This window comes from Lycium barbarum, chromosome 2 (genome assembly GCF_019175385.1).
Source record: "Lycium barbarum isolate Lr01 chromosome 2, ASM1917538v2, whole genome shotgun sequence".
In the NCBI taxonomy this organism is placed as follows: Eukaryota; Viridiplantae; Streptophyta; class Magnoliopsida; order Solanales; family Solanaceae; genus Lycium; species Lycium barbarum.
Window position 1 is genome coordinate 119,631,182 of NC_083338.1, and position 13,746 is coordinate 119,644,927.

The following is a 13,746-nucleotide window of genomic DNA, read 5'->3' on the forward strand; positions in this document are numbered from 1 at the left end:
CAATGTAAAAGTGTGTATAAACACCTCATATATACTATTATATAAGGTTGATGCATTGTTTACAGTAAGTAAATCTACATATAATATTGTATACTGAGTATATAATTATTATTGCAATTTTCTTTTACTATGCGAGTATTAACTGAAAATATGACTACATGTATACAATGTGTTGCGTTGGTAGTATATTTTTGAAAATGTTCTTCATAGTTATGTACTACTTAAATAAAATATAAAGGTAAGAAATGAAAAATGTTGAATAATTGTACTATTCAAAGGTATCGTCGCTACTTCTGCTTGGCGATGAGGACCTGAACATTTTTGTTGAATTATTTATAGAACTGATCATTTTAATTTACCTCTTTTCATTTATGGTAGCCCCTCCAAATTAAAATACCAAGTCTTTTTGCATTTCCTCACCAAATTAGGTTCTGCTTACTAGTGTGGAAAGTCACTGCCACTTAACTTTCAGATCAGATTTACTGAATTCTCTCATTAGATATATTTTTTAAGTAACTACTATAACTTTACTGATTCTAAAGTTACATAAAATAGTTTAATAATCTATGTTAAACTTTTTATAAATTGAACAATCAAATTAATACATTTAAATAGTACTAGTATACTTTGATTATATGTATACAACTTTTTTTTTTTTTTTTTTAATTGCAAGAAGCAGAATTAGTTTAGGTAGGGTGTATAAATCATATCCAGAGACTAGAAAATTCACTAATTAGCGGTTAAATTTAACCGTCCAATGATTACAAATTTATGTATAAAATACTCAAATGACTAATTTTTATGGGCAACCAGGGAGTGAAAGCCACGTATATAAATCTACATTATTACTACGAAACAAAGTCTGTCATGTGGGAGTCATTTTCAAGTGTTGTCGTATTAGATTCCTCATATGCTATCAGTAGGTGGGATAAGATAACACCCTCATTGCTCAAAATTCACTAATTTTGTAGGTTGGATAAATCATATCCAGAGACTAGAAAATTCACTAATTAGCGGTTAAAATTTAACCGTGCAATGATTACAAATTTATGTATAAAATACTCAAATGACTAATTTTTATGGGCAACCAGGGAGTGAAAGCCACGTATATAAATCTACATTATTACTCCGAAACAAAGTCTGTCATGTGGGAGTCATTTCAAGTGTTGTCGTATTCGATTCCTCATATGCTATGAGTAGGTGGATAAGATAACACCCTCATTGCTCAAAAAGAAAACCAAGTAACTCGGGAAATATTGAATATGGCTATTCACAAAGTTAGTTACCTTGCTCTCCTACTTCTATTTGGTAAGGTTTTTCTTCTTCTTTTCTTTTCACTTTGATACTAATTCACTTTTCCAGTTAAGCATAATTTTAAGATATTTTCTTTGCTATCTTATTGGATCATATTGTGCATCAGCAACACTGAGATAATTAATTTGGCTTATGTTGTACACAGGAATGATTCTGCTTGTGAGCAATGTCGAACATGCAGATGCCAAGATTTGCACGAGAGAATGCGATCTGAGCATTGCATACGGGATTTGCCCACGTGCTGGAATAAACGACAAAATTGATCTTAGTCAAATGTGCATTAATTGTTGTTCAGGGAAAAAGGGATGTAACTACTATAGATCAGACGGAACTTTTATTTGTGAAGGAGAGTCAGTGTATGTAAGTGAGGTGGTGAATCGTCCAGGAAAGCCTTGTACTTTGAATTGTGACCCTAGAATTGCCTATGGGATTTGCCCATATTCACAAAGTAAAAGGATTAATCTTGATCACATATGCACCAATTGTTGCGCAGGAAAAAAGGGATGTAACTATTTCAGTGCTGATGGAACTTTTATTTGTGAAGGAGAGTCAGTATATGTAAGTGAGGTGGTGAATCGTCCAGGAAAGCCTTGTACTTTGAATTGTGACCCTAGAATTGCCTATGAGATTTGCCCATATTCACAAAGTAAAAGGATTAATCTTGATCGCATATGCACCAATTGCTGCGCAGGAAAAAAGGGATGTAACTATTTCAGTGCTGATGGAACTTTCATTTGCGAAGGAGAATCTGAATATGTAAGTGAGGTGGAGAATGATCTCTAAAAGTACAAGGTTGCTGTTTCCTAATCAGTAATCTCCATGTACTCTATGTATGAAATAAAAACATGACTATATATATGCTATGTCATGCATGCAATCTGTAATATGGCTCAGTGGATCTATCCACAGCACGTGCTAATTATCAATGTGTTTAATAATGGATGTAGTACTAGTTTGTTCCTATTTTAAAATCTTTAGTGATGCTTTTATCTACGTTTCTTTTATAATCTCTTTTATATATATATATATATATATATATATATATATATATATATATATATATTGTCCCTTCTTTTAGCCTTTCTTACAGAAAATTAAATACTTCTCCTTAGCCATCTCTAGCTTGTTCTTCCATATTTTCACATCGTTTTTGTTTTTTTTGGACAATAAAAATTGTAAAGGAAAGACACAAAGGTGTCATGGTTCATATAGAATCCATGCGGTGGATTAAAAAAAAAAAAAAGATTTTAGTAAAAGCAAAATAGAAACTTCGATTCCAATACTCTCATCATCAGGAAAATCAACTCAAGTGATAGAATAAAATCAACACGTACGAGTAAGATAGTCTATTCTTCAGTGGTTTTAATTCCAACAAATTGCAACTAGTTATAACTATCTTTAAGCTGAAACATTCAATTTAGTGAAGAGATTCTTCAAATTATGTTGATACGTGTCTACAAACTTCAAGCTCGAGCGCAAGTAATTTGAGTAGACATCAAATCAGAAAAAACAATTTGGGGAATTAGTAGAATTTTATCTATCACGTAATATTCCTCTGTTCCAGTTTAACTATCTTACCGTGTACCATTTTTACTTTAGTTGTCCGAAAATCTTGCCCACTTATTAAAGGTGAAATTTTCTCATAGACTATTCAACTTTGCTTCTTTTTTTTTTTTTTCCGCGCGATGTATGTATATTCTTTAAGTTGGCAAGCAAGATTCATCTTCATAGTTTCTGTAAAGATCTAGTAACTCAGTTGGTGGGCTACAGGGGCGGAGCCAGTAAGGGTCAAGGGGGTTTATCCGAAACCCTATTCTGCGAAAAATTACACTATATATACAAGTTGATTTTTTTTTTAGATATTGAACTCCCTTGGCTTATTTGTTTGTCTACTTCTTTGTATTTTTGAACCCCCTTAGTTAAATTCCTGGCTCCGCCACTGGTTGGCTACTAGATCTTTCACCTTGTTGGTGAAGGTTCAAAACATACTTTCACCTTATTGGTGAGGGTTCGAATCCCCATGTTGTAATCCCCTTCCCGTACACCTATGTAATAATAATAATAATAATAAATCTTCATAGCTGCTCCAAATTTGCATGTATTATTTATATCAACAATGTTTTGTTTTTCTTCACAAGCTTCGTTTTCTCTCTATTTAAACAACATCAAGAATCAACTATCGTTCCATGCATGGCAATTAACAATGATTTTTTTTTTAAATGCTAACGGACCCATTGTGGGTGTGCACATACCACAATTCATGGCAAACACACCCATGTTGGGTGCTATTTCATGATACCACATTGTGGCAATTAACAATGATTTATGTTCTTCCTTTTGTGTTTTTTTTTTTTTAATATAATTATTTCAACCATAACCCAAAACCAAACTTTTTTTTCGCCCCAAAGGCCTAATTAATTTTCTAATGCGAAAATTGCAACAAAGAGCACCTCTTCTCCCTATTAGCTTTACTCTTGATCTTGCTTCATCTGTTGAAAATTGTTACCAAGATCATAATTAGAGAGATAAGAAAACTCAACATCAATTTCAACCTAATCTATAGTTAGGATTAATCAGTTAATTTAAATTTAAACTAAGATTCCTGTGGAAAATTGTCCCTTAACAAAAATAATATGAATACAGAAAAGACAAAAGATGATAAAAAATAGTTGAAAACAGGTAGCATGGCAACATAAGTGGGCGGCCTCACCACCGGCAATTTTAAATTTGCAAGTTCTAGAAACCAATCATTTGATTGTTTGGAGAATGCGGCTACTTAAACTATAAAAAGGGCCTTTGGCTTCTCATGTTAATACACTGATTAAGAGAGAAATACAGAGAGAGTTGGGAGTAATTCACACGTAATGATAGAAAATAGGCTATATAGTAAGGTGCGTAAAATAAAGAGATTTACTACTTTTGAGTATGTGTTGGTGTTACGATTTTAATGATGACAAATTATTGTGTAGGTACTATACTCAAAGGATCAACCAAACGCATTGGACAGACAAGCCCAATGCATAAAAAGAGTTCAGTCGGCTGGATAGGAGTATAAGCCCAAGCCGGCTGCATAAGGAAAGTAATTCAAGGCACAAAGAAAATAAGCTACTATGTATTTTTGGAACAAGAATCAAACTTTACTCAATCAATCAAATCAGCACAATCATGGAGATTCAAGCATTAAATCAAATCTGCTATACAAGGAAACAAGTACCACTCCAACAAGGCAAATGACGCATAAGGAAGGCAGCTGTACAACATTTATTACCTATCAATGACGCACAAGGAAACAAGTATATGCCAACTAGGGTGATACCACAGAAGGAAAGCAAGGTTACAAGACTTAATAAGCTCTTGCTTTATTATTGGAAATTAGGATCCTCAATATTCCTAATTTACAAGGATTAATTCTCTTGAGTTGACATCTCTGCTGAAAAAGAGTCTAACGGCTAGTTGATTTGAAGACTATATATTCAAGACTCTAGAAACAAAGAAATACATACATTCGTCTCATACTCTCAAGCTCTTTGCTTTACTTTTCACAAACATTGTATTCTTGAGTGATATAGTGTAAACAAAAAAGAAAGGAGAGATATAGTATAGTTTGTGAGGCATTGTATCAAAAATATTGCGAGTGTTTGAGTGTAGACATAGGAGCTCCATTCAAACAAACCATTGTACCAAACTATTTACAAAAAGTTGTAGAGAACACCCTTGCAACCCAAGGGGACTGGACTAAAATTCACATTGAAGTTGAACCAGTATAAAATATCTGTGTCATTTACATTCTGCACTTTTATTACTGCATTACTTTATAGTCGACTAGTGTTTTCAGGTAGTCGACTGTCTGAGCGAAAAAGTTACAATTCACTCCCCCCTCTTGCACTTTCAGTATGTACTAATCTTTGGAGATTATCAATTGTTAAATTTCCCACTATAGTGATATTATATTGCTCATTTCCAGTATTGAATCTTTCATGTCAAAATGATTCGTTGTTGATTATTCTCTTATTCTTGTTATTTATCATGACTTTTATTCTTGTAGGCTATTATTTTCCAACATAGTATCAGAGTCATGATAAACAGTGATCCACTTTCTTTTTCAATACTCTCATCTCACAAAAGATAATTACGAAAAATTGTGTCTATGAATGAAAGTCATTATTTCTTGGCTCTCAAAATGTGTGGAAAATTGTATTTGAGAGATCTTACAATTCTTTATCCAAGGAATTGATACAGTGAAAAAGGTAATTTAAAAATGAAAGAATCCAAATCCATTTTTAATTACTGTCCAAAGGTGAAGGCTATTGTGAATAATTAACAAGGTACGTCGAGGAAGTAGATTATGTCCATGTAGTAGAAATGATTTTCGCTTTTTCATACCTAAATTTGATTATGAGGTGTGTGCTATTGTGGAGTCTAAAGATTTAGACTCCGTGATGGTGGAGCAATTGAAAGTTCTTTACAAGCCCATGAAGAAAAGATAAAAAACGAAATAAGAAGGGCCACCATATCAACTTTCTAAAACCAAAGCATTTGTAATAATCCAACACCTCTTTTTTAGTTTTAATGCTTCAAATTTTCTTTTGTGACCTTGTATAAGTCAATAAAACTATTTGAGATTTGTTAGCAAGGTTAGATTGATATCCAAGGGACCTGGGTGAGTTTCAGTATATTCTGATATTAAAAAAGAATGTAGATTGTATATGCTTCAAAAAAGTGGGCTTGGGTGTATCCTGATGGAAAACGGCAAGATAATTGCATATGCTTCAATGAAGTTGAAGGTGCATGAAAAACAACTCTCCTACTCATGATTTGAGCTGGCGGAAATCATGTTTTAACTTATAATTTGAAGACATTACTTGTACAGGTTGTCTTGTGGGATCTACATGTTACACCTCAAAATTATTTTTTGCGTCGTTTGCGTTGTAAGTAAACTAACGTAATCCCGAAGAGGTTATGGAACTCTTATAAGGTTAAGGAAGACTCCTAACAAGTGCTAAGCAAGTGTCTAAAGGTTTCGGGATCAAGCGAATCGAAGAAATTAAGTTTGTCAAAATTTTGGAAAACTTGGTTGAATTTTAGACAGGAAATTCTGGTCCAACTTGAGGGAGGTGTATCTCTTAGAATATAAGGAGTTATGGAATGAATAACCTATGTAAATTGAAGTTCATTGAGTCTAGCGTCCAATGCATAAACCGTTCGTCGATACGACATCAAAATATGAAGTTATGGGCATTTCAAGACAGACTTCCAGAGGCTTGCAAACCTTCGCATTCGCGAGCCAAAGGCCTCACGATCATGAAGGAAAATTGGTGAGGCGGTTCCACCGACTTTCAAGGGTATAAAAACCCCATATACACCTCCTAAACACTTATAGCCCCTTAGATCTAGAATTCAACAAGATTTACACTAAACTTGTTCACAGAAAGTGTTGGTTCTTGCTTCTAGATGAAGTTGTGGTGAATAAGCTTTAGAATAAGTTGGTGTGGCTAAATTTCTTCAAGTATAAGGTATGTTGTTCATCTTGACTTTGATGTTGAGTTGTTTTTGGAGGATTTTAATGGTTTAAAGTGAAGAAAAACATAGAATAAAGGTTGTAGTATGATATGTTGATGTTGTTAGCTTGTGAACTGATTTTCGAAGGAAGACTCAGATGGATTTGTATATGTTTGTCATGTAGTACCTTGATTATGTTACTGCTGATGTTGTTATTGGTGTTTGGGACCTATTTTGGAATTGGTTCGGAGTAGATAATATAGGGCAAATGATGTCCGAATTCCGTTAATAAGTTAACTAGCTAGGTTTGAGTGTGTAAGTGTTCCTATGGCCTGATTGTTATCTGAATCATTTTGGATGTAGATTTGCAGGATCGGAAGGTAGACTTTGAGTGGCTAAGTAAGCAACAGGGTATGTAAGGCTGTCCTTTTCTTTCTTATGACATGATCTTATTGATACACACCCATTCACATGATATCCATAATGTACCTATTCCTAAAAATACTAGAAGCCTATGGTTCTTGATGTTCTTACGATATTATTGTTGTTGGTCTCATCTTATGACTATTGTTCCTTCAAGGTGAGATATGCCAATAATGTTAGCTGCATAATGGAAATCGGAGGTATAACGACCTTACGTCACTCCGATGAATTCAAAAATGTGTTCTCAAGGAAAGTTTTGTAAGACATGAATAGTATGCTAGTTATAAGATCCCTAATGAGGTACTTAATGCTAGAAGATAGGCTTATGATGCATTCAGGAATTGACTAAGGTTTAGTTAATTTGGGAAGAAGTGTTAATGGCCTAGAAATGTGCTTATAAGTTTTATGTAATCATGTGGGCATTAATAGATAGGTAATGACCATGAGAAGTGCATAGAAATTACCCATAGAGGTCTGGTTATGATGTTGATTATATATACCACTGGCCAACAGTTTTGGCAGATAGCACCAGGATGATAAGTAGGTCAGAGACACAGTATTATACATAGATGTAGTTAAGCACATGAGAGTATAGATAGAAACACATGCATTCATATTTGGATCTGGTTGCACGTTCCGCAACACATGCATTCATATTTGGATCGAGCTGCACGTTCCGCAACACATGCATACATATTTGGATCGGGTTGCACGTCGAAACATATTTTCGGCTAATGTTATGACAATAAGCTAACCAAGGCCATAGTAGGGTATATAGACATAGTGGAGATTGCAAAAATTTGTAGTATATATATATATATGTAGGCTAGATTTACATCGGTAGCTTGGAAGTGTCAGGTTGATTCCTATCCTCCTTCTCTGCAGTATATGTTTATTATGTTATATTTTCGCCTTACATATTCGGTACATTGTTCGAACTGACATCCTTTTGTTTATGGACGCTGCATTCATGCCCGCAGGTATAGACAGACGAGGCGAGGACCCTCCCGGCTGCCTCCAGACACCCGTTTTGATTGGTGAGCTCAACTTCTTCCTAGAGCATTGCCGAGTCAGGAATTCGGGTATGTATTTTTGTGTTATGGGTATGTCGGGGGCCCTGTCCCGACATATATACTTTGGTCATGTCCTTAGAGGCTTTTGCAGGCAGAACCCGTGTACAGTTTAGTCATGTTTTGTCAGTAGTGATGTCGATCTTGTAGACCCTTATATATATGTATGCGTATTTTGGAAATGATATTTACAGAGATATATGTTGACCTTGCGGTCAGATGCTTAGTTTTGTATGACATTATACTCATAGGTTGGCCTCGTTGGCCTTGCTTGTCTTTTGGGACATAGATGATGTGAGTTATAGTTTGGTTCGCTCGACCCTAATCAGGTGTCGGGTGCCAATCATGCCTCACTAAGGTTGGGGTGTGACACTACATGGACCATTATAGCTTACAATACATATTCAAAATGGACATAAATTTGAGGCTCCAAAGATGAATTGAATTGAGTTATTTTTCTAATAACACTTATAATAGTCTTTTATAGGATCTTTCGCTCTCTAGAATGAGAGCTTCACTCAACTCACGCTGATGACAAGAGGATCGAAGACCAGAAGGAGGGATCACATGCTGGTGGAGGGGACATGACCTAAGAACAGCAAATAGAACAAATGAAATGGAGAAATTGGGGTACCACAATATACTGATGCAAAGAAAACAAAAAGTGTAAATGTTATCAGAGGACTGACTCCACTGAACTTCCAATCACCAATAGAGAGAAACAATTCAGAATGAACTCTATCACAGGAATTATGGGCTGACATTGTAGAGGATGAGAATTTGGGGAAAACACACAACAGTCTAAAATAGTGCAAAAAGCAATAACCAGTGCTAGATTGGCGACAATGAGTAACATTGTTAGGCCGATCCTGATTAAAGCAAGGATGGATCTATCATCTGGGGTGGAGAATTAGGTCAATGTGAAGATAACAGTGGAGGATGTATAGAAGGAAATAGATTATTGGAACTCAGCAGTCATGTGCTACGTACTGGGATACGATCCTCTTCAAACAGTTATGGAGGGGTTTTTCAAATGAATTTGGGGTCAATTGGGTGTGGACAAAGTAGCCCAGGTTAAAAGAGGTGTGTTTCTAGTTCGATTTAACGATCCAAACGCAAGGAATGCGATTGTGGAAAAGGGACTCCATATGTTGTTTCTAGTTTGATTTAATGATCCAAACGCAAGGAATGCGATTGTGGAAAATAGACTCTAGACGTTTGATAAAAATCCTGTGATAATTGAGGCATTGAAACCGGACATGGAATTAACAAAGGAGGCAATAAAGAAAATACCAGTTTGGTGAGATTGGTGGGACTGGACATTAAATACTGGGGACAAAATGCACTTACTAAAACTTTAGGGTTGATTGGGAAACCAATCAAAGATGACAGTGCTACAACTTTGAAGGAGAGGTTGACCTATGCTGGCATACTGGCGGAGGTAAAACTAAATCAAAATTAGCCAGCAACAATTAAGTTTGATAATGATGGGGGATGTAAATTAGAGCATGAGGTGTTCTATGAATGGAAACCGATATTATGAACAAGCTGTAAAAACTATAGGCATGCGATGAGTGAATGCAAGAAGTATTTGATAGAGAAAGCTCTAAGAAAAGGGAAATTCAAGCCCCTACTAGAGAAAAATGAGAGAATGGAGAACGAGAAAGATAAAGAAGGAAAAAGGGGTACAATAGGCACCAGTAGCTAGCCAAAAATCACCTGCAGTAAAAATAGGAACTAGAAATGGGAACAATAAGCAGAGGGAAAAAGTAGTATAAATAGTTCTTATAAAAACTGGAACATTTTTGCTGCTTTGGAAACTTCACACCAAGAGAATAAAAGTCAAGAAGAGGCAGTAGATAAACCTGGTCCTTCTAACCCTAGGAAAGAATAAGGTGATGTTGGTACTAAAAGAGGGAAGGGTGGGGAAACCACATTACAATGGATAGACTTGATTTTGGAATTCCAAAGGACTGAATAATCCAGGCAAGTAGCAGGAAGTGCATCTATCTATGCACACTGCTCAGGTTGGATTGTTTGATCTTCTGGAGACTAAGGTTAAGAGGCAAAAAGCTAGGATAGCTTCTCTTAACCTATGTAATGGGTGGTTATTTAGCACTAATTTTTCACAACATCGAGGTGATAGGATGGGGTTACTATAAAAACCAATGGTGATGTCAACATTATCTAATGCATAGCACAACTAGTTCATTGTGCAGTAGTACATAGGGTAAATGGGAGGCAGTTTCAAATTACAATGGTATATGCTTTCACTAATACAACACTAAGTAAGGACCTTTGGAAGGAGATAAGTGATATGTATAGGGGAACATAAGGCCCATGGGCAATCATGGGAGATTTTAGCAGTGTATTGAATAGGGAGTCTGGGATAGGGAGCCCAGTTACAATGGCAGAGATGAGGGGCTTTAGGAACTAGGTTGACAGTTGTGATATGATGGAGATGAAGTCCTCTAGGCATTCTATACATGGTGCAATAAGCAGAGTGGTATTGATATAGTTTATAATAGAATAAACAGGGTCCTGATTAATAATGCATGGTTCATACAGTTGCCTGCTTCAGAAGTAGATTTTAGGAATGCGGGAGTATATGACCACTGTCCAACAATCATTAATTAGGAAGATAAAACCAGAACACATGGAAGAATGTTTAGATATTTTAACATGTAGAGTCGGGCACCTGATTTCAGGGATAGAGTAGAAGTTGGGTGGGTAACAAGCAGAAGAGGAACAAAAATGTCTGAGTTAGTTGAGAATTTAATAATCTCAAGGGTATACTTAAACAGTTGAGTAAGGAAAAATGCGCTGAGATGGAGAAGAGGGAAGACAAAGCTATGAAAAAGCTGCTACAATGCCAACACCAATTGCAGGGGGATCTAACAAATTTGGGACTCATTGCAGAGGAAGTTGAAAAGAATAAAGCATGTGCGATCTGGAATAAAGCAAGGGAACAATTCTTGAGACAAAAGAGTAAAGTTCAGTGGATTACCCAAGGGAACATTGTAATAACTCATTTTTTTTAAAATAAGGGTTTGTTTGGTAATTTTTGCTAAAAGGAATTAAAAAGAAAATAGAAAAGAAGGAATTTAGTGGGCCAAGCCTAAAAAGGAAAAGGAAAAAAAATTAAAAAGGAAGGCTGAAGCCCAAATTTGAAAGAAAAGAGAAGAATGATTTAAAAAGAAAAGGGAAGCCTATGTAATAGAAGCAGAAAAGGCAGAAGCAGCAAAAAAATACGCAGAGAAAGAAAAGAAAAGGGAGGGAGAAAAAGAGAGGAAAAGAAAAGAGAAAAATATGGATTTTCAACCCTAATCATCAAGGTAATGCGTCTAATATTTTATTTAAGTTTATTAAGTAATTATGGGTGAATTTTTGTGGAGAAAACATGAGGATATTTTGAGGAATTGAGAAAGTTTAGCCTAGAGTTATTCAACCTAAATCATTAATTTGAAGGGGCAAATAGTGTCGGATTTTAGACTTCTATATATCGTTGGAGTCTTCTCATTAAGGCCTTTCCCGAAAACGTATGTCTTGTCGGGTTTTGAACACATTGACCAGAGGGCGTTTTTGTCCTTTAAAATTTGACTTTAACCATTTAAGCCTCTAAAAATATAGAAGTGGTTTACCCTAAGGGTTTTGACCATTCTAAATCCGTTTTTGTGTAGTTTGAGGCAATTCGGAGACTCGAGAATACAATTTTGATTTATTGAGAAGTGTGCTTGAATTGTAAATTTGAGGTAAGTGAGACTTTAAGCTTTGGGTATTTACTTTTCAAAACCCATTTTAAAAATATGTTTTGTTTGCCTGGTCCATGTGTTGGGACGAGCGTGTGCTTGGTAGAATCGGTGGTCCTTCAGGCCAGCCACATATACTTTATTTTCAAATACTCTAAAACTCTCTTTATAAATTGTTTCGTAATGTGATACGACTGTGAGCCATGAGATTGGGGCATTGTGTATGCTTCCCTTTGGCATTGTGTATGCTTAATTTTACTGGGCATTGTGTATGCTCCCTTAGCATTGTGTATGCTTCTTGATTTTATTGAGGCATTGTGTATGCTTCTCGAGCATTGTGTATGCTTCTTGGTATATTTGACACATTGTGTATGTTCTTGTGGATTCGTGGTGGTGATAAATTCTTTAACTGCTGCTATGACAGGTCCTTGGTGTAAATTGTGTTGAGATATATACTATTCTTGATAAACAATTGTTTGGACTTTGTCGGATATTATATTACGATATAATTCTTGTGCATAATATAAAGTGCTTGTTGTGTGTTGGTATTTTCTAACACTTGTTCCAGGGGTATTTAAAGTGGCGGGTCGAGGATCTTACTGGGTTATATTTACGTATAGCTCACTCCTTACCTGCATGTCCATGCAGATACTATCGGTGACGACGAAGCTAGTAGCTCACGAGTTGTAATCGAAAAGATACAACATTTATTATATTTATTACTTTTTAGATTCACAAATATGCATTGGGGCCGCAGGAAGAGAGTTAAAATTGACAAAAGTTATTTGGGGTACATAAATGTTGTTCTTGTGTTTAAATCGTTAATATATTAAATACGAGTGTTAGAGACTCGAAATTTTCGATGCATGGTTGTCTCCGATAGAAAGTAAAAATAGATCAATGTAGACTTTTTGTAGCTGGTCTATATGTTCATTAAGAAAATCGTGATCGTAGCTTGGGTGATATTGATTGACTTAGCGAGATTGTGTACCAGATTTAAGCTGAACTATTTTTTTTTATATATCATACTAGCTTATATGGTGTTATGTGTCAGAGATAGTGCAATGGTATGAGATGTCAATATTGTCATGTGTGACAAGAGTAACAGTGCATGAAACGTTTATGTAGGAGCATGTGGATGTGTTCCAGCATCGCTATATGTGAAAGTGTTATGTAGGAGTGTATGGATGTGTTCCAACACCACTGTACATGTCAGAGATATGTAGAAGCATAAGGATGTATTTCTAACATTGTTGTACGTGAGAGCATTATGTAGGAGTGCTTGGAGGTGTTTCAGCTCTATCGTATGTAAGATTGGTGGATATGTTTCGCCATAGGATCGTGGTTGTGGCACTTGGATTGTGCCATCCTTGGGTGCCCAGTCTTAACACTAGTTAGATGGATATTACCAGATAAGTGGTTAATGATCAGTTGCTTTTGACCGAGTTCGTGTATGATATTAGTTTACTAACTCATTATGCAAATCTTGTCGTTTTAGGTTCTATACGAATGCTGGAGTCTTACTCTACCTGGTTGATTGAATACTCTGAATCAGAATAGTTAGGTCTAGACTTTGATTAGCAAGCCTTGAAGAAGGTTGCATTGAATGCGGGAACGATTTCAGATAGCATAGAGTATACAAAAGTCTTATAGTGATAAACAAGATTGTGATTTGAAGCTTATGAAAGGGA

General features: G+C 35.6%; 1 protein-coding gene across 1 annotated transcript; it reads left to right on the forward strand.

The window, feature by feature from the left end:
- Positions 1 to 1,149: 1,149 nt before the first annotated feature.
- Positions 1,150 to 2,285, forward strand: LOC132626928 (proteinase inhibitor type-2 TR8-like). Its single transcript, XM_060341969.1, has 2 exons — positions 1,150 to 1,308; positions 1,460 to 2,285. Exons 1-2 carry the CDS (start codon positions 1,263 to 1,265, stop codon positions 2,095 to 2,097), a joined length of 684 nt encoding a protein of 227 aa, XP_060197952.1. The 5' UTR covers positions 1,150 to 1,262; the 3' UTR covers positions 2,098 to 2,285.
- The last annotated feature ends 11,461 nt before the right edge of the window (positions 2,286 to 13,746 follow it).